The sequence below is a fragment of the Catharus ustulatus genome, chromosome 30, assembly GCF_009819885.2.
Source record: "Catharus ustulatus isolate bCatUst1 chromosome 30, bCatUst1.pri.v2, whole genome shotgun sequence".
NCBI classification, from domain to species: domain Eukaryota; kingdom Metazoa; phylum Chordata; class Aves; order Passeriformes; family Turdidae; genus Catharus; species Catharus ustulatus.
In genome coordinates this window covers 2,927,348-2,948,285 of record NC_046250.1, presented here as the reverse complement: position 1 = coordinate 2,948,285, position 20,938 = coordinate 2,927,348, and the positions used below count along the sequence as shown (strand labels likewise).

The 20,938-nt window shown below is 49.5% G+C and overlaps 3 protein-coding genes across 3 annotated transcripts; 1 reads left to right on the top strand and 2 right to left on the bottom strand.

The window, feature by feature from the left end:
• Positions 1-116: 116 nt before the first annotated feature.
• Positions 117-7,425, bottom strand: LOC117008637 (T-lymphocyte surface antigen Ly-9-like). The gene is made up of 8 exons (XM_033082611.1): positions 7,326-7,425; positions 4,317-4,610; positions 3,970-4,242; positions 3,160-3,258; positions 2,963-3,007; positions 2,443-2,495; positions 1,956-2,039; positions 117-1,844 (listed from the first exon to the last, which is right to left on the bottom strand). Exons 1-8 carry the CDS (start codon positions 7,393-7,395, stop codon positions 1,806-1,808), a joined length of 957 nt encoding a protein of 318 aa, XP_032938502.1. The 5' UTR covers positions 7,396-7,425; the 3' UTR covers positions 117-1,805.
• A 3,836-nt stretch (positions 7,426-11,261) lies between these two features.
• LOC117008861 (T-lymphocyte surface antigen Ly-9-like) lies at positions 11,262-13,777 on the bottom strand. Its single transcript, XM_033082961.1, has 4 exons — positions 13,705-13,777; positions 12,339-12,638; positions 11,993-12,265; positions 11,262-11,494 (listed from the first exon to the last, which is right to left on the bottom strand). Exons 1-4 carry the CDS (start codon positions 13,763-13,765, stop codon positions 11,337-11,339), a joined length of 792 nt encoding a protein of 263 aa, XP_032938852.1. The 5' UTR covers positions 13,766-13,777; the 3' UTR covers positions 11,262-11,336.
• A 2,109-nt stretch (positions 13,778-15,886) lies between these two features.
• CD244 (CD244 molecule) lies at positions 15,887-19,853 on the top strand. The gene is made up of 4 exons (XM_033082881.1): positions 15,887-15,964; positions 17,214-17,531; positions 18,036-18,308; positions 19,043-19,853. Exons 1-4 carry the CDS (start codon positions 15,895-15,897, stop codon positions 19,153-19,155), a joined length of 774 nt encoding a protein of 257 aa, XP_032938772.1. The 5' UTR covers positions 15,887-15,894; the 3' UTR covers positions 19,156-19,853.
• The last annotated feature ends 1,085 nt before the right edge of the window (positions 19,854-20,938 follow it).

The window sequence follows — 20,938 nt, the reverse complement described above, 5'->3', positions numbered from 1 at the left end:
ACTCGGGGTTTTGGTAGGTGGAAGGTTCTCACTTCAACTTTCTGGAGTTATTTCTCGATTTGTTTGGTCAAGAAAAGGAAGCTCTGCAAGAGTCAAAACACGGCAGCAACAGAGGATTAAATAAAAAATAAAATTTATGAAAGCTTTGTTCAGAAGGAATTAATTTTAGACAATTTGCATTAAAGTGTGCTTTCCATGTGAAAAACGAGACGGTTTGGAGCTGTCCGTCCCTGGAGGTGGGCAAGGAACCTGCTGGACGTTTGTCTGGGTGACCAGGATTGGTCCCAAGCTGGAACTGATAGTGCTGCAGGGCTTTTCCAAATTCAGGAATTCCTGAATTCCATGGAAAAAAAACCTTCTGAGAGTTTCTCTCTGTCTGTGAGTCCTTGCAGAAATTTCTTCTAGGAATCGGGTGGGAGAGGGTGAGGATTCAGCTTCTTGAATCCCAGGGAGGTACCAAAATTGAGGGGAAAGATCCCAAAAGTCTCCAAATCCTCCCTGAGATCCCAAACTGAGGCTGCTGCGAGGGAAACTGAGGCAGAAGTGACGAGGAGGGAAAGGGGAGATCCCTGAGATCCAGGTCTGGAGTGGTACTGGGGATGTTGGAGCTGTCCAGGAGACCTTCCAGAGTGACATTGTGCAGTCTGTCTGACCTTAAAACAGGTCCAGGTCCTTTAAACCCAGTCTAGGTCCTTCTAAACCAGCTCCAGACCCTTCAAACCAGGTCCAGGTTTTGGAGAAATCTGTCCTGGTTTGTAGAACAGGTGTCTGCTAAGAAAGGCAGGAGCCTCTCTTTGGAATGAAAATGTAAACCTCCTCCCCCTAAATTATTGCAATTTTGAAATCAAGGGCTTGCAGGAAAACGTATGGGAAGGGAAATAACAATGGAAAATTAAAATAGAAACAGAGCATTGCAAAACAACAACAAAACAGTAACCAGATTGACAGTATAACCTGACACTCCATCAGTCAGGGTGTTAGCAGCAGTTCCATTCAGTGGTGGCTGCATCCTCCTGCAGTGACAGATGTGGTTCAGTTGAAGCAGTGGTTCTGTACAAGGTGCAGTTTGCCTCCGGAGATTCAATGATGATATGGAAAGGTACAGCTTTCTTCTGGAATCCAGTGCAAAAAGCTGTTCTGGTGTTCCAAACATCAGTGTTTACCTGGTTGGGAAATGCTTGGCTCCTCCCCTGGATGATGGAATTTTATCAGTCATACATCAGTGGCAGTTAACAGGAGAGAAACTGAACTTTTTCCAGGCTGCTATCAGCTCTGATTCTTTTCCCAGGAGAAAGGTTTCAGAGAGTTCAATAACACAGATAGACACCTGCTGCAGACGTGTTGTTTTTCACAGAGCAGATTTCTGGAGGGGTGTTGCTCCTCGTACCAAATCAACCCTTTCTAATTTGTATTGTACAATGTATCTTATTTAAACCCATTATTTTCTTGAATAAAATTGTCATTTTTTGGTCTTGCAAGAACGTTGACATGTTACTGCCTTTATCGCATCTCTGGAACCACGTGCAGTGACACGCCTGGAAGGAGGATGAAGATAAAAGATGAAGATGATTGCCCTGGTTGATTTTAGCACATCAGCAGATAATATCTCCCTGGAGATAAGGATCTGGCTTAACGGATGGTGATAAAATCCAAATTTTTGATTGTATCTTGTATTGCAACCTGAGACACCAGATCATTCTAGATCTGTTCTTGATACTTTAATGGTTATAGAATATTTTGAGATCCTTTAAGGCAGTTCCAGATCCTTTAAACCATTTCCAGATTCCTTAAACCTGTTCCAGGTCCTAGATCAGCTCCAGGGTGGCCACGGCACCATTTTCCACCTGCAAAGCCAAAGGGACACGGGTTGGGTTTGGGATCGTGGGAATTGATCCCACCTGGGCAGGGAAATTCCTGGATTTGTTTTAAGGACCCCCTGGGGTGTCCCAGCTCACCTGGTCTGGAGGCTTCACCAGGGAATAAATGGTTGCGGCGGATTCTCCATCTGTTGGTTTTGCTTTAATTCCGTTAGGGATGCGCTGGGGGGGAAAAGGATTTGAAAAAATGTTTTAAGTGTTGGGAAAAAAGATTCCAAATGCAGAGATCCCACAAAGATCAAAGATCCACCTGTGGAAGTGTCACCCCATCCCAAGGCCAGACTGGAGCATCCTGGGAAGGGTCTCCCATCAAGGAATGGAAGATTTTAAGCCCCTCCCAATCCCCAAAATCCCATTTTTTCTCTGATCCCTCCTTTTGGGAGTTTTTGTGGCAGGGTACAGAGTTTTGGGGCAGTTCAGGCGCCCTTGGGACACCTCCAGCTGTGACACAATCCCCTTGGAATTCCCAAAAGCAGGCAGGGATTGTCCGGTTGCCCCCACAGTGTCCCCAGGGTGTCCTCAGGCTGTCCCAAACCCCAGGGAGGACACAGACCCCCGGACTCACCAGCTGGGAAGGTCCCACCTCAGCGTACATGGTCGTCTGCTCGGATGTGGACACTGGAATGGGGGAAAAAAATCAGGAATTTGGGAATTTGGGAATTTGGGATGCAGGGAATGCCCCTGGAGGGAATCCCAACCTCAGGAGCTCAGGATTGACCCCAAAACCCCTCGGAGCTGCTGGAGGGGAATTGTTCCTCATCCCTCCCTCCCTGCGCTCTGTGCGATTGGGATGAACTTCCAGCACCAAGGACAGGGAAAATCCGTTTGGTTGGTTGTTTTGGTTTTGGTGGGTTTTTTTGGGTTTTGTTTTTTTCTTTTTTTTTTTTTTTGTGTTTGTTTGTTTGTTTGTTTGTTTGTTTAAATCCTAAATTCCTGGCTACTTTTAGAGGGCAGAATCCATTTATTTTTCCTTCATGTGATCCCCTCATATCCCATGGAACAGAACGGGGAGTGAGAGGGGACACCCTAAATTTCCCCGGTTATTCCCACCAGGAGAAGGGCAGGGAGCTGCCCCAAAATCCCACCTGTGTCCGTAGGCTTGGGTTTGCAGAGACGGAATTTCCTCCAGCCTGGGGGAGATGCGACAGAATCAGGAGAACTCCAAATCTGATTCACCCCAAATCCACCCCAAATCCTCCCCAAATCCGTCCATCCTGGTTCTGTGTCCCCTCCCAGGTCCCACCTCCTTCCCAGGACTCCAGGAATCGTTTTCCACACTCACCCCTGAATTTACGGAGGAACAGGAGGAGAACCGATAAAAGTGTCACGACTCCAATTGTCACTATGAGCCAGATCCAGAACCTGCCACTGGAGAGGGAACCTGGGAAAGGGTTCCCAAAATAATCCTGGTTCTTCCTGGCATAGGGGGCAGAGGGAATTTCAAATCCCTCCCTGATCCCTCAGTCCATGAGAACTCACTCCAAGCCAGGGCGGCAGTGAGAGAATCCCAAAACCTCAAAATCCCCAGATCCCCAAATCCCACAGTCCCACAGTTGTTGGGTTGGAAAGGAGTTCTGGAGATCTCCCAGGATGGGGTGACCCAGGGCAGGGGACACAGGGACACGGCCAGGTGGTTTTGGGATGGCTCCAGAGAAGGAATCCAGGGGGGGCTCTGGGATTTGGGGTTGGGCTTGTGGCCAACACTCCTTGTCTTGTCCCTGGGACCTCTGGGAAGAGCCCAAACATTCCCTGGGATCTGGAGGGTGCTGGGCTCAACCTCCCCAGTTCCCCTTCCCGGTCGGACATGGAAAAGCTGCACTGGGCACTTGGGGACACTCAGGGACACTTGGGACACAGTTGGACATGGCAGCTCACCGAGGCCAGGAAGGTGTGTGGAAGTTTCTGGTGAGGGAAGAGAAGAGGGACAGGGGTCAGAGTTGCTGCTGCAACCTGGGAAAAACCAGAGCCTGGAGAGAGGGATCAGCCCAGCCCAGCCCCCAAATTCTCAATTTTGGAATCAAAGGAAGGATCACCCCACCCTCAACATTCCCATCCCATCCCATCCCAAATTCCCACCTTTCCCAGCTCTCACCAGCGCAGAGCAGGTCAGGGGTTCTGACAGTGACGCTCCTGTTGCTCACAGGGTTCCGTGCTGTGCACCTCAGCGGCCCCAGCACCTCCAAGTCGGATTTATTCACCCACAGCACCATGGAGCCTTCATCCCATGGCCGATCTCCCTCTCTCCAAGTGTAGGAGACGTTCCCGAGGTCGGTGCCGGACACGGAGCAGCGCAGGGAGAAGCGGCAGTTCCCATCTGAGGAGCAGTTCTGGGCCTCGCAGGTCACCGTGGGCTCTGCCAGCTCCCCTGGGGGTATGGAGGTGTCAGAAACCTTTTTTGTTTTCGTGTAAAAAAACCCAAAAACCACTGAAAGCACTTACTGTACACATGGAGGATGAAGGTGAATCTTTTTTCCCCAATGGTTACAGAGTAGGTCCCGGCATCCTGCAGCCTCAGCTGGGAGATGCTGAGTGCACGGCCCTTCTCGGAGACAGCAAAACGCTTTTCGAATGTTGGTTTTGAAAATAAAGCATGAGGAGGATCCTCAAATGATGCAGTCACTATGGGATCATTCCCAAAATTCCAGAATGCATTTCCATCTGTCATGTCCTGGGTGCGGAAGATCACGGACCTGCCCACGGTCCCGGACACCTCCTCAGTGTCACTGGTGCTCGCTGGGGAGAGAAAGTGGGGACATAACGTGGATGAGGGTGGGATGGAGGTGAGATGAACATGGGGACCAGGTGGGCTCCAGGTGGTATGGTAGTGAGATGAAGGCCAGTTGGGTGGATGAAGGCAGGTTGAAGGAGGGATGGAGGCGGGATCAAGGTGGGATCAAAAGCTGGCATCCAGATGGGATCAAGGCAGGCTGAAGATGAGATGGAAGTGGGATGGAGGTCAGTTTAAGGGGGCATTGAGGTGGGATGAAGATGGGATCAAGGGATGAAGGTGGGATCAAAAACTGGGATCAAGGTGGGATCAAAAGCTGGGATCAGGGTGGGATCAAGAACAAAGCCCACCAGGACTGCAGCAGTTGGAAGGGACTCATGGAAGGGTCCTGTGATTAAGGAAGAGCCTCCCCATGTCGCTGAGGCAGCCACCCCCAGGGCCTCGTGATGGGAACATGTGAGAGACAGAGCCTGGCTGGAAACTGGAAGGGGAACGGGAATGAGGAGCTGGAAACGGGAAGATGCGGAAAGGTCACTCAGCAGGAGAGGGAACTAACTCCTGGTCAGCTGTTCCTTGGAGGAGAATCAGAATCATGGAAAGGTTTGGGTTGGGATGGATTTAAAACCCTTTTATTCTGCTCCCCTAAAATCCTAAAACCTTCCAGTCACCCAGGGTGCTCCAGGCCCTGTCCAGTCTGGCCTTGGACACTGCCAGGGGTGACCGGGGCAGCTCCACCACCTCTTCTCCAGGCTGACCATTCCTTGTGTCCAGGGTTAGGGTTAGGGTTAGGGTTAGGGTTAGGGTTAGGGTTAGGGTTAGGGTTAGGGTTAGGGTTAGGGTTGGGGTTAGGGTTAGGGTTAGGGTTAGGGGTTCCTTTTCAACTCTGCAGCCTCCAAAGGTTCTGTGACCATCTTATGTTGGGATCTCCCCATTCCAGATGGGATCTCCCCATTCCAACAGGGATCTCCCCATTCCAGCTGGGATCTCCCCATTCCATTTGGGATCGCCCCATTCCCAGTGGGATCTCCCCATTCCCAGTTGGATCTCCCCATTCCATTTGGAATCTCCCCATTCCATTTGGGATCTCCCATTCCAAGTGGGATCTCTCCATTCCAAGTGGGATCTTCCCATTCCAGGTGGGATCTCCCCATTCCCAGTGGGATCTCCCCATTCCTGGTGGGATCTCCCATTCCAGGTGGGATCTCCCCTTTCCTAGTGGGATCTCCCATTCCAAGTGGGATCTCTCCATTCCAGGTGGGATCTCCCATTCCAAGTGGGATCTCCCCATTCCTGGTGGGATCTCCCCATTCCACTTGGGATCTCTCCATTCCCAGAGGGGTCTCCCCATTCCAGGTGGGATCTCCCCATTCCAGGTGGGATCTCCCCATTCCAGATGGGATCTCCCCATTCCAAGTGGGAACTCCCCATTCCAAGCGTGATCTCCCCATTCCTGGTGTGATCTCCCCATTCCAGGTGGGATCCCACAAGACCCGAGATGATAATCCTCCCACACCCCTTCAGGTGCAGCCCAGGACAAGGTCCAAGATCCCTCTGGATCCCTCCCTCCCCCTCAGTGAACGCACCCTGACCTTGGGCCACAAATTCAAGGGGGAATGAGTTGTTTTCATTTTTGAAGCTTCCCATTCCAAAAAAGGAAATAAAAACATCCGTTTTGGTTTTTTCATTTTCAGTCCTGACTGGGAACTGAGTTTTTTGAACAGGGAACTGATCCTGGCTCAGCCCTGAGGCTGGGCTCAGAATTTTGGGGTCCCTCAGCCTCAGCTGCCTCTGGAACATGGACAATGTCTCTGAGCACGAGAAAAGACTGTTGAGGGAAGATAAGCAGGATGTTTGCTTAATTTGGTTAACAAAACAACAGTATGGTTGGTTGGATAAGACCCCTCCCTTATGAAAGGGCTGCAGCCAGACCTCGCCCAATTTCCCATTTTACAAGCTCAAAACTCCCCAAGACCTTCAAAAATTAAGAGGCAACCTGGAGAGGAGCAGGAGTGGAGCAGAATGGGCGGAGAACACCTGGACGGGGCGGGACCTGAGGTGGAGCTTGTCCCTCATTGGCTGAGGGTTCCCACGGCCAGAGGAGAGCTCGGGGCATCTTTATCCCCCCTGGTTGCCCAATCCCTGGAGGGTTGCCCAATCCTCTACTCCTGTGCCCCAAATGTCCTCATTCTCCTGGGGGGTCCCTAAAACCAATTTTGCCAAGGGACAAGGAGCACCTGGTGTGTGCAGAGAGGCACAAGGACAGAGCCTGGAGGTGAAATGAAAGAGGGGAAAAGCAATGAGGAGTTTAGAAAGGTCAGAAAAGTTCACCCTGAGCTCCCAAATCCCAGCTCAGCTAACTGAGCAGGACAGGGAGCTCCTGGCCAGGTGTGCAGCTGCTCCTTGCAGGAGAATCCTGGAATTCTGGAATGGGTTGGTTTGGGAGGGAGCTTAAAATTATCCAGTTTCACCCTCTGGAACATTCCAGGAGGTTCTTGGTCTGGTCACTTCCAGGGATGGCAAATCCATGGAATGACCTCTGCTGGACCAGAGGTGGGCATCACCCTCCATCACCAGGTTTCCATGGAAACCAGACAAACATCTTCCACCCTGGCTACAAATTCACCCAGCAGAGCTGCTCTGAAAACCATCCTAAAACTGCCTAAAACCCTAAAACCACCCCAAAATCTCCCTCCCAAGGGCAAGGAGCAGTTAGCACTCACTGGTTTGGTGGAGGAGCACAAGCGCAGTGAGAAGCCGGATCCAAAATTCGTCCATGGGTGGCGGGGACATCCAGGGAATTCCGGGCACTGAGTGCACCGAAAATACAGTGGAAACAAAAAGGACTAACAAGAGTGCCTGATCAGATATTTGAATGTTGTGGAGGGGGGGAGGGGCCCTTGTGGTGAAAACGACAACCAAAGGAAGAGGAACACGAGTCCCTGCGCTGGTCCTTGAACAGCGTCAGTGGGGAGGGCCCCTGTGGTTAAAAGGCATTGGTTGCAAAGGGAGTAGAGCAAGAGTGTCTGTGTAGCTTTAGAATTGTGGGTGAGCACGGAACTTGTGAGCTTTGGTAAACCTGACACACAACGAGTGTGTGAAAACATGCAATGGAAACAACTTAAGGTGTTAGAACAAACAAATACTCAGTTTCTAAGCAAAGGTGAGGAAACTTGAGGTGCTTCAAAAAACCCCTGACTTTTTCAAGTAAAGGTGAGGAAAGTTGAGGTGTTTCTTTAAAAATACTCTGATTCCAAGCAGAGGTGGGCATCATGGGTGACAAATGTGAATGTGTGACAAATGACTCAGGGGCTCCGTGGGGACCAGCGTGAATTCCCTCATCCTCGGCCATGAAGGAGCTGCTCCAGTCTGCAGGAGTGCTGAACAGCAATGCTGAACAAGTCTGGGTCATGATCTGTACAATATACACCAGCCAAACTATATTTTGCTGTTTTTCTTCTATAGTTTGTTTTTCTTCTATATTCTGCTGGTTGTCTCTATATTTTGCTGTATTTTCACTTCCCTGTTTTTCTATATATTTCTTAGTTTAGACCAATGTTTATAGCAGGTGCATGAGATGAACCATTTTTAGGGGATATTCTGCAACTTGTTGAGCAAGTCCTGAAACATAAACTGCGCTAAATCAGGAGAGAAGAGACTGAAAAAGAGAACACTGAAATTAGAAGTTACAAGAAAAAAGGGGAGGACAGCAAAGTTCTGGACAGAGACTTGAAGGGCTCGTGCAAGGGATGTGAACAGCACCAATCAAGAAATGTGTGATTCTGTGAACAGTAGTTTTAGAATGCATAATTAGGACTAAAAGTAAATCATAAATCAGCTTCTGCTTGGTGTCCTGTTTCTCCTGCACCCCCAAAACCACCCTCAGACACAGGACAGCGACAATTCTGGGAAAGTAGAACTTCTCCAAATCCGGGTTACTCTTGGCAGTCACACGCCGTCGCCTCGTGATGAGATTTCGGGTTCAGAGGGAACTGAGGACAGCTGGAGTGAAAATCCTAAAATCAACTTCAGTTCTGCTGTCCCAGTGAGGAACTGGGAGTTGCTGGGAGGATTGGGAGGGATGTTAGAGACAACATTTTGGGGCTGGAATGAGGATTTGGGGCTGGAATGAGGAGGATTTTGGGGCTGGAATGAGGATTTGGGGTCTGGATTGAGGAGGATTTTGGGGCTGGAATGAGGATTTGGGGCTGGATTGAGGAGGATTTTGGGGCTGGAATGAGGATTTGGGGCTGGATTGAGGAGGATTTTGGGGTTGGAATGAGGATTTGGGGTCTGGGTTGAGGAGGATTTTGGGGTTGGAAAGAATATTTTAGGGTTTGATATTCCCCCCCAAAGCTCCCAACCCTGCTGGGGTGTCCGAACTGGGGACACCGGAGCCATCGTGATGTCCCCAAGTGTCCCCACACCTCTGGGGCTGCTCGGGGCTGGCTGGGAGCTGAGATGAGGAAGGGACACAGGGATGGAGAGGGTAGGAGGGATTTGGGAATTCCAGGGAACAAAATCATGCATGAGGAGGGATTTTTGAGGTGTCTGTTATTTCAGAGTTCTGCCGGTTTTTGAGCTGTCACCTCCCCCTGGGACATCTCAGTGTCCCCTCCCTGCCTTGGGGGCTCTGGGGGGGTTGCCCAAGGTTGGGGTCACTTTCCTGGAACTGAAGAAGTGACAGGAACACTGCCAAAGTTGTCACATCATGATGAAGTGACAACCACATGAGAAACCACTCCGAGCGGTGAAATTTGGCATAATTTCTTGTCTGCCACTCACAGGATCTGCAGAATCTCCGAATTTGTGGGGTTGGGAAAGAGCTCTGAGGTCACTGAGTCGGCCACTGTGCACCTTGGTCATCCCCAGGGTGGCAACTCCAAACCTTTCTGGGCACTTCCAGGGCTCCTCCCCGATGGAATTTTGTTTTTTTCCACCAATTCCGAGCCACAGGGATAAACCTGACCTGCCCTTCCCTGGGAAAAAACTTTGGATTCTCTTCCCTCAAAATCCAACTGGGAAACTCCTCCAGAATCCAACCCCAAAAGATTTTTTTAAAATTCCAAGTTTATTTTGCTTTTCCATCTGCCACAATCTGCAAGTTTGGACCTGCCAACACCTGAGATATTTTTTGTCACTGTACAACCTCACTTGTTAATGGATACCTGATTTGGCCATACTTGGGAAAAGCAGCCTGGTGGGACAGAAAACCCTCTGGGGAACAGGGATAGGACAGAATCGGAACCAGACAGGGATTTGACCCACTGGGTTCCTGCCTGGCTGCAGGGGCTATTGGTCAGAGAGCTGGGCAACCTGAACTTTGAACCAATCACAAATGCTTGCCAAGGGACATTAAGAAAGGTATTTAAAGTGCAGTGAGAACAATAAAGTGCTTTTTGTCACATGGATCACAGACTGTCCATGTCTCTGTCTCGGGCTCGGCACCGTTCACGTTACACTAAAATCTGTCTAAAAATCTCTCATTGATTTCCAAACAGCTCAGACACGAACTGATGAATGCTCATTCTCTGCTTGTAAAGGCAGCTGGTTGGTGATTGATTGGTCAGCAATTGAAGGCCACACGCCGTCTCTGATGTCACAGGTTGGGGTGGACACCCCTTGCAGGGCACCCCAGAATCCATCGGGACTCACGCCTACCCACGACCCCAAACGATGAATTCCTGTGATCCCTTCCACTTGTTTGTGGTCAGGTCACGTATAAAAACCTTCGCTCGTGTCTCATCTGCAGCCTGTAACGAGGTAAAACAATTAACAATGACAGGATTATTGGAATCTTGTGGCACAGTAAGATTATTTTTCCAACGGGCTGTGTGGTGTTTCCACAGCCATTCCCCTTTTCTGTTTGTCCAAAAAACTCTTCAGAGTACTGTGAGCGCATTGGACAATGGCCTGGACTGCTGGAGAATGTGGCATGCCAAACTTGTGTGAGGTTCCCCACAGCTGCAAAAACTGCCTCATTTTATTTTATTTTATTTTATTTTATTTTATTTTATTTTATTTTATTTTATTTTATTTTATTTTATTCTATTCTATTCCATTCTATTCTATTCCATTCTATTCTATTCCATTCTATTCTATTCCATCCTATTCTATTCTATTCCATTCTATTCTATTCTATTCTATTCTATTCTATTCTATTCTATTCTATTCTATTCTATTCTATTCTATTCTATTCTATTCTATTCTATTCTATTCCATTTCATTCCATTCCATTCCATTTTATTTTATTTTATTTTATTTTTTACGTATATTTAGGTTTTTTTAATTAGAAAAACAATGACACCGCATTAGAGCTTCACCTCCCACGGCAAACCTGGGATGTGTCTGAGGGCCCTGCACATTCTCTGCAGCTGCCTTTTCAGCCATCTGTCTCCAATTCTCTTCAAAAACTTTAAATTGAACCGACTGAAACTTGGGTTATATCGTTAATTTCATACGGTGCCAGCAAACCCGTATTCAACTCGCGATAATTTGCCCAACGTGTGTAGAACCAAGCCCAAATGGTGCAACCTCGTCCTATAAATCCTGGACTACACGCCAGGCTGGGACATCGTGTCTGTCACGTTGTCCTGTGTCAGGGATGGCTTTAAATACAGGACGCGCTCGAGCCTCCCCTTTCATTTGGATGTCATCTCCAAAATTTCGCGGTAATTGCGACCCAGAGATCGGGATCAGTGTCCACCTGAACACGCCTGCCCAACGGACAGTGGCTACCAGAGGCAGTGATGGAAACACCAACAGGGCTCCAGGGATGGTTTTCCATGCTCACCTTTGGATTTATGGAGGAACGGCAGGAGAACCAATAAAAGTGCCTTGATTCCAATCGCGGTTATGAACCCAATTGTGATCCCGCTGCTGGAGAAGGAACCTGGGAAAGGGAGAAGATCCAATGGAGACATCCCAAAATAATCCTGGCTCTTGCTGGCATGGGGGGCAAAGGGGATTTGGCTTTGAATCTCTCCCTGATCCCTCAGTCCAGGAGAATTCACTCCAAACCAGGGTAGAGGCGGCTTGGCGGAAGCAGTGGTGGGAGAATACCAGATTCCCAAAATCCCAGATTCCCAAAACCCCCAAATCACACAATCCCACACTTGTTGGGGTGGAAAGGAACTCTGGAGATCATCCAGGACGTGGTGACCCAGAACAGGGGACACAGGGACACGGCCAGGTGGCTTTGGAATGGCTCCAGAGGGGGAAGAGGTGGAACTTGTTGGGGTTGGGTTTGTGGCCACCACTCCTTGTCCTGTCCCTGGGACCTCTGGGAAGAGCCCAAACATTCCCTGGGAGCTGGGTCTAGCCCATCCCATCCCATCCCATCCCATCCCATCCCATCCCATCCCAAATTCCCACCTTTCCCAGCTCTCACCAGTGCAGAGCAGGTCAGGGCTGCTGACGGTGACGCTCCTGCTGCTCACAGGGTTCTGTGCCGCGCACGTCGGTGGCCCCAGTCCCTCCAGGTCAGGTTTATCCACCCACAGCAGCACAGGACCCTCGTTCCACAGCCGATCTCCCATTCTCCAGGTGTAGGAAACGTTCCCGAGGTCGGTGCCAGACACGGAGCAGCGCAGGGAGAAGCGGCAGCTCCCATCTGAGGAGCAGTTCTGGCCCTCGCAGGTCACCGTGGGCTCTGCCAGCTCCCCTAGGGGAATGGGGGTGTCAAAAACCTCTTTTATTTTACTGTAAAATACCCCAAAAACACTGAAAGCACTTACTATACACGTGGAGGATGAAAGTGAATCTTTTTTTCCCGTCAAAGGTTACAGAGTAGGTCCCGGCATCCTGCAGTGTCAGATGGGAGATGCTGAGCGCACGACCCTTCTCGGAGACAGCAAAACGCTTTTTGAATGTTTGTTTTGAAAATAAGGCTTGAGGAGGATCCTCAAATGATGCCGTCACTATGTGTATATCCTCAAAATTCCAGGCTGCTACATTTCCACCTGACGTGTCCTGGATGCGGAAGGTCACGGACCCGCCCACGGTCCCGAACACCTCCTCAGTGTTGGTGGCACTCGCTGAGGAGAGAAAGTGAGGACAGAACGTGGGTGAACATGGAGTGAGGGTGGGGTGGAGGTGGTGACAAGGTGGGAGCAAGGTGAGATGGAGGTGAGAGGAAGATCAGTTGAAGGCAGGACGAAGGTAGATTGAAGATGGGATGAAAAGTTGGGATCAAGTGGGATCAAGGAGGGATCAAGGCAGGATGAAGGCAGGATGAAGATGCTGAACGCAGAGAGCAAAGCCCATCAGGGATGGAGCTGTTTGAAGGGTCATGGAAGGGTGGGATCTCCCCATTCCAGGTGGGATCTCCCCATTCCAGTTGGGATCCCACAAGACCCGAGATGAGAATCCTCCCACACTCCTTTGGATCCAACCCAGGACAAGGTCCAAGATCCCTCTGGATCCCCTCCCCCCCAGTGACCACACCATGACCTTGGGTCATGAATTCAAGGAGGAAACAGCTGTTTTCATCATTTTTGCAACTTCCCATTTAAAAAGAAAAAAAAACTGTCTTTTTTTTTTTGTTCCCACTCTAGACTGGGAATTGAGTTTTTCTTCCCAGTTTTCTGAACAGGGAACTGATCCTGACTCAGCCCCAAGGCTGGGCTTGGAATTTCTGGCTCCCTCAGCCTCAGCCACCTCTGGGACATGGACAATAGAATCTCTCCAGTATGAGAAAGGAAAAAATGCTGGGGGAAGGTAAAACCAACAGGAAATTTTGTAGTTAGCAAAGTCACAGGGTGGCTCACATGATATAAACCCTCGTGGAGCATGGCGGAAGGGCTGTGAACAGACCTTGCCCAATTTCCCTCTTTTCCTTCCAAAAAACGCCCCAGGACCTCCAAAAATTATTAGGCAACGTGGAGAGGAGCAGGAGTGGAGCAGGAGAACATCTGGACAGAGGCTGGACCAGAGGTGCACATCAGCCCTCCATCACCAGGTTTCCATGGCAACAAGAGATGCATGGCTACCAAATATTTACCACAAATCCACCCCACGGAACTGCTCTGAAAACCACCCAAAAACGGCCTAAAACCGCCCCAAAATCTCCTTCCCGAGGGACAAGGAGCACTTGGCACTCACTGGTTTGGTGGAGAAGAAGGAATGTGGTGAGAAGAGAGATCCAAAATTCGTCCATGGGCATCTGGGACACACAGAAGACGCGGTGCACAGCACGAACAAAAAAAATTATTCCAACAAAAATGAGGAACAAGAGCGCCTGCCTCTTGTTGCTTAGAGCTGTGGTTAAAGGGAAGGGCTTGTGGCTTGTCACTGAAATGATGGACAACAAAGACAAGGTAAAAAAAATCTACATATCTTTAGAATCATGGGTGAAGCAAAAATTTATGGGTTGCAGTGAGTCCAAAGTGCAATGAGCTGGAGCCGAGCTGGGCTGGCTTCACCTAAACCCCAAAATCTCCTTCCCAAGGGACAAGGAGCACCTGGCACTCATCAGTTTGGTGGAGGAGAATGAACATGGTGAGAAAAGGGATCCAAAATTCGTCCATGGGCATCTGGGACGTGGGGAGGATCCTGAGCAACGGGTGCACCCAAAAGATTATTGAACTAAAGAGAAGGAACAGGAGGGTGAAGCAAAACACTTGTCGTGCTGAAATGACACGTACGGAAACCACAGTGCCTAAGAGTTGAACCACTAAAAACTGGCACGATTGCAAAGACATTCTACCTAACTCAAGTCAGAAAGTGATTATGTTCAATTCACCAGTGGCAGCACAGGAGTCATCTCTGAAAGGTGGGACTGGTCACGAAGATTCTTTGCCCTCTAAGATCTAACACACGATACACATTCAGAACCACAGCACCTCCCATCTCCTCTCTGTACTAAAATGAGCCATCAGTCCTTCATGAGTGCACAATTCTTCTCTTGAATTGGGTCAATGTCCCCGAAATGAGTCAGTGATCTCAAAGGATGAAGTCAGGAGAGTCTTCATCAGGTCTTGGGGACCCTCTGGCATGACCCAAGGCGCTGTGGTTCGTGATGCAGTCCAGGTGCACACGTTGTTCTTACTGGTTTTGGTTTCATCTTATAACGGTTCAGTTACTCTACGTTCTTCAATAAACTCGTAACAGCAGACAATGTAGCAATTAACCCTAGCTTAATCATCTAGTAATCATTAACCTACCATTTGCCTACCTAATTTGCATCTTGGTCATGGGAATTGCTTCTACAGCAAAAATCTTAACCCTCTAAAATCATCATTCAGTGTGGGGTTTAAAAAAGAAACTAACTCTGTTTATAAGTAGAGGTAACTTGCGGTTTCTAAGCAAGGAAATGTGAGGGTTTAGAATAAAAAGTTCTGTTGCAGGGCCAAGGAGAGGAAATCTGATGTGTTTTTTCCAACTCCATTTCCAAGGTAAGGTGGATTGGGCAGCTGTCCCAAGAGTGTCATGGTGTCCCTGTGTGACAAATTCCTCAGGGGCTCCGTGGGGTCCAATCCTGATCCCCTCAGCCTCGACCATGAAGGAATCCTCTAAACCCCCACCAAAAGCCGTCCCCAGACACAGGACAGTGACAATTTTGGGAAAGCAGAACTTCCCCAAATCTGGGTTTTTCTGGGCAGTCACACACAGTCGCCTCGGGGTGAAATTTTGGGGGTCAGGGGGAAGTGAGAAGGGACAAATGGAACAAAAATCCTAAAAAATAAAATCTTCGGTTCCTCTGCCCCAGTAAGGAACTGGGTGGTGCTGGGTCAGACTGGTTTGGGTTGGGAGGTATGTTAGAGAAAACATTTTGGGGCTGGAATTGGAATTTTGGGTCTTGAAGGAGGAGAAATTTGGGGCTGGAATGAGGAGGATTTTGGGGTTGGAACAAGGAGAATTTCGGGACTGGAATGGGGAGAATTTGGGGGTCTGGAGCAGGGATTTTGGGGTTGAAAAGCGCATTTTGGGGCTGGATATTCCCCCCCAAATCTCCTAGCCCTGCCGGGCTGTCCGGAGCCATCGCGATGTCCCCAGATGTCACCAGCGCTGCAAAAGGAAACCAAAAAACCACACCCATAAAAACCCACACCCTCCTGGCCCAATTAAAACCAATAAAAATATATTAAAATGAATTGAAATGTATTAATTCCCTGCGAGTTTCGAGGCTGAGCAGCGCCACCTGTGTCCCCCAGGAGGGGTGGCCTGGGCGGGACAGGATGAGGAGGAGGAGCAGCAGGAGGAGGAGCAGAGGAATTCCCCGAGTCCCCGCCGGGCACTCGGCAGCCCCGAGGGGTCCCCGCAGCTCCGGGTCCGCTGCGGGGGGTCCCCGAGATGTCCCCGAGATGTCCCCGCTGCCCCCCGGTGCTGCTGGCGCTGCTGCTGGGGCTGGCTTGGAGTCAAGGTGAGGAGGGGGCGCGGGATGGGGGTGGGATGGAGAGGGCAGGAGGGATGCGGGAATTCGGGAATTGCAGGGAAAAGCTGGAGGGGGGCACGCAGAGGGGCTTTGGGATTAAAACTTGGGATCAAGGCGGAGTCAAAAGTTGGGATCAAAAGCTGGGATCAAGGTGGGACCAAAGCTGGGATCAAGGCGGGATCAAGCCGGGCTGAAGTTACTGAACCCAGAGAATGAAACTCATCAGGGCTGGCGCAGTTGGAAGGGACTCACGGAAGGGTCCCAGGGCAAAGGAAGAGCGTCCCGTGTGGCTGAGGGGGCCTGGAGGGGGCTGAGGGGGCCTAGTCACCCTCAGACTGAGCCACCAGAGCCTGGTGCTGGAGGTGAAAAGGGAACGGGAATGCAGAGTTGGAGACGAGAAGATCAGGGAGGGGATGGAGAGCGGTTGGGTGTGAATCGTGGGAGATTTTCCTCGGTTCTCTCACCCCACACTGGATGTGCCCCCGGGGTAAGAATTTCCTGGTGGAAAAAAACCACGGGATGGATGGGATTTGCACTGGGGCACTGTGGAAAGGGGGATTTTGAGGGGTTGAGTCTTGCAAAGTCTCTACCTCATCCGCTCTGACCACACAGAACATTCAGAAACCACATCCTCTGTGAGTTTCATGAGTTTTGTTTTGGGACCTTCGACATCCGGGGCTGCTCTGGAGAAAAGACAGAAATTGAGAGGGGAGGGTGCAGGGGGTGGAAATAACTGGGGTGGGGATGGGACTGAACCGGTCTGGGATGGTGGGGAGGGAGTGGAAAAGTTGGGATGGGGAGTGGACACTTGACCAGTTTGGGATAATGGGGAGAAAGTGGAATTTTTGGGGTGAGGTTGGAGAATGGACACTTGAGCAGTTTGGTATAAAGGGGTAAGAGTGGAACCCCTGGAATACGGAATGGACACAGAACCAGTTTGGGATGGAGAGAAAGGAAATTTTGGGATGGGGAATCAGCCCAGGCTCGAGCAGAGAGGGCAGATCCCTCAGGATGGGGATGGGGAACAGGTTCTGAACTGGTCTGGGATGGTGTGGAGAGAATGGAAATTTTGGGATGGGGACAGGGAGCAGGTCCCTGTGACGAAGAGTGACCTCGGTGGCCGTGGCCGGGCTGGCCCAGGGGTGGCTCCAGCAGTGACCGCATCCCCTGTGGTCACAACCCAGGGACCCCTGGGGTCACAGCCTCCCTCTCCTGGGACTCCCCGGTTCTGGTTTAGGGTCCCAGGAATGCCGAGATCAGGCTGTGACCGCCGGGGGATCGCTGTGCCTGGTGCCGGAGGAACCCGCATGGGAATGGGGGGAGATGCACTGGAAAGCAGAAATGGATTCTGGATCGCAGCAACAGATCTTGACAGCCAGCAGGGACGGGGATGTCTCGTATCCCAAAGGTCCTTTCCTTGGGAGAGCTGAATTCCAGCCGGGAAATCTCTCCCTGTGCATCTCCCCAATTAACAAAACCGAGAGCGGGGTCTATAGGGTCGAGTTCAAGAGTTCCTCTGGGATTTTCCAACAGTGCTTCCGAGTGTCTGTGTGGGGTGAGTGGCTGGGTCCCTGTGTCCCTGTGTCCCTCTGTGTCCTCGTGTCCGTCTGTCCCCTCTCACTGTCCCTGTGTCCCTGTGTCCCTGTGTCCCTCTGTCCCTGTGTCCCTGTGTCCCTCTGTCCCTCTGTCCCTGTGTCTTTGTGTCCTTATCCTCTGTCCCTGTGTCTGTCTGTCCCCTATCCCTGTGTCCCTCTGTCCCTGTCCCCTCTCACTGTTCCTGTCCCCACAGACCCCATTCCAGAACCATCCCTGAAATCCCAAATCCTGGAGTGGGATCGGGATCGGTTCCACTTGTCCCTGCGTCCTCTGTCCCTGTCCCTCTGTCCCTGTCCCCTCTCACTGTTCCTGTCCCCACAGACCCCATCCCGGAGCCATCCCTGCAATCCCAAATCCTGGAGTGGGATCGGGGTCGGTTCCACTTGTCCCTGTGTCCTCTGTCCCTGTCCCTTTGTCTCTGTCCCTCTGTCCCTGTCCCCTCTCACTGTCGCTCTCCCCACAGACCCCATCCCGGAGCCATCCCTGCAATCCCAAATCCTGCAGCGGGATCGGGGTCGGTGCCTCCTGTCCCTGCTCTGCTCCAGCCCCGCGAACGGGAACATTTCCATCAGCTGGGAATGTCCCGGGGACCTCCCGGAATTCCAGGAATCCCCGGGATCCAATGGAACCCAGCGGTTCCAGTGGATCCCAGAAAATGCTGAACCCCAAATTTGTCACTGCAACCTGAGCAACCCCGCGGGCTGGAGAGCGGCCCCGGCCCCGCTCACCTGCCCAGGTGAGTTTTCCATGGGTATTCCAGGGAATCCTGAAGTTGGGAAAAAAACTACTGGGAAAATATTAGGAAAATGCAATATCCTAATTACAAATCTATACATTTGTATAGATATGAAATATTTAATTTTTAATTTCGATTTTGTGTGGAATAGATGAAAATTTTGGTGTGTGTTCTGTGTAAAATCTCAACTTATTTCTTATATAAAAAATCAATTTATATATAAAATATATACATATATAATATATTTACTTATATAATATGCTTGTTAATATAATAAATTTTTATAAATAAGTATATAAATATACTTATTTATATATAAATTATACTGATTTTTATATATAACTATACTTATTTATGAAACAGATACTTATCTCTATAAAATCTATACTTATTTAAAGATAAAATATGGATTTGCTTACATATATAAAAATCTGTACTTATTTATAAGTATAAATTAAACTAATTTAATCTGTTTAATAATATTCTTAATGGTTCATTTAATTATTTGAAATTATTTTTTTTATTTCCATAATGATTTATATATAAAACACAAACTCATTTCTGTATCATTAATCCTCATTAATTTCAACATTTTAAAATTCCCTGTAAGGCAAAATGACGAATTTGGAGACTTGGGGAATCCTGTGACAGTTTGGGTGGGGAGGGAATTTAAATCCCTGGTTAAGGGATTGAATTCCCAGCCCAATTCCAGGATTTTGGGAATTCTTTTCCAGAAATTTCGGGGAATTTTGATTTCTGGAAAGGGCTGAAACTGGTCCTGGACCTGGTCGATTACCTGGTCATGGTCGTGGCGATGCTCATGATGTGCTACTGCTGCAGCAGGTGATAAGGTGGAATTCCTAGGAATTTTTCTGAGGAGTGTCGGAGAGGGAGGCACTGTGGGAGCTGTGACCCCGAAATCCGGGAATTCTGAGCCCACACTGACCCCTGGAATCTCTCCCTAAAATCTGGGAATTCTCAGCCCAAATGGACCCCTTGAAGCTCCCAAAATTTGGGAGTCTGGAACCCCAAAATCTGTGATGTGAAAAAATTTGGGGTGTGAATGTTTGGTTTTGGGGTGAAAATGTGTGATTTGCGGTGTAAATGTGTGTGATTTGGAGTGGAGAGTGTGGTTTGGGGTGTAAGTATGTGAGATACATTCCATGATACGTATTTTATAATGCATTTTATATATTTTATTATGTCAATATGTGTTTTGTGATGTAACTGTGTGATTTTGGGGTGTACAGGTGTATTTTGTCCTGTACAGGTGTATTTTGGTCTGTCCAGGTATATTTTGTCCTGTACAGCTATATTTTGTCCTGTACACGTGTATTTTGGTCTGTACAGGTGTATTTTGACCTGTACAGGTGTATTTTGTCCTGTACACACCTGGACACACCTGGACACTCCTGAGCACATCTGGGAGCTCTTCTGTCTTCCCCGAATTTTTTTTGCACTTTTGGAATTCTTAAGGGGTTTTTTTTTCCCCCAATCCAAGAATTCCCAAATTAATCTGTATCCCAGAAGTCTCCAATTCCAAACCACCCGAGATGTGCAAAATAAAAAAATAAAGAGTGAACAAAAAGCCGATTTTTGTTATTTTGTTAAAATTGATCCCATGGGGGAATCCAGGTTGGGATGAAATTCCTGGGTCCAGCTGCTGGCGCTGCTGCTGTGGCTGGTTTGGAGCCAAGATGAGGAGGGGGCACGGAAATTTGGGAATTTGGGAATTCAGGAATTCCAGGGAACAACGCTCGCAGGCACAGGGTGGGATTTTTCGGGTTATTTCAAAATAATTTGGGTCTGTTATTTCAGAATCCCGTGGATTTTTGAGCTGTCACCTCCCCCTGGGACATCTCGGTGTCCCCTCCCAATTCTGAGCCACAGGGATGAGCCTGACCTGCCCTTCCCTGGGAAAAAAAACTTTTTGGATTCTCTTCCCCCAAAATCCAACTGGGAAACTCCTCCAGAATCCAACCCCAAAATATTTTTTTAAAAAATTTCAAGTTTATTTTGCTTTTGCGTCCACCATAATCTGCGAGCTCGGACCTGCGGACACCCGAGATATTTTGGGATGAAAAAATCCCTTGGATCAGTGGGAAAGAAAGCGAATGGGGAAGTTTGGTGGGAATGACCATTCCTGGAGTCATAGGAGTGGGAATGACCTTTCCTGGGGTCACAGGTGTGGAATGACCATTCCTATGGTCACAGGTGTGGAATGACCATTCCTGGGGTCAGAGGAGTGGGAATGACCATTCCTGGGGTCAGAGGAGTGAGAATGACCGCTCCCGGGGTCACAGATGACCATTCCTGGGTCACACATGTGGGAATGACCATTCCTGGGGTCACAGATGACCATTCCTGGGGTCACAGATGACCATTCCTGGGGTCACAGATGACCACTCCTGGGCTCACAGGTGTCCACTGCCATTGGGATCCTCCAGCATTCCAGAGGTGCACCCCGAGCCTCTCCCTTCTCCAGGATCCCGCTGGAATTCCTCCTCCACCGCCAGGGCAGGTTCCTCACCAATGTCCAGCGCTCTCTTGACCGTCCCACACCTCTCCAGCCGCCATGCTGGACACTCCGGACAGATTTGTCCCCAAATCCTCTGGGGTTTTTCAGGAAT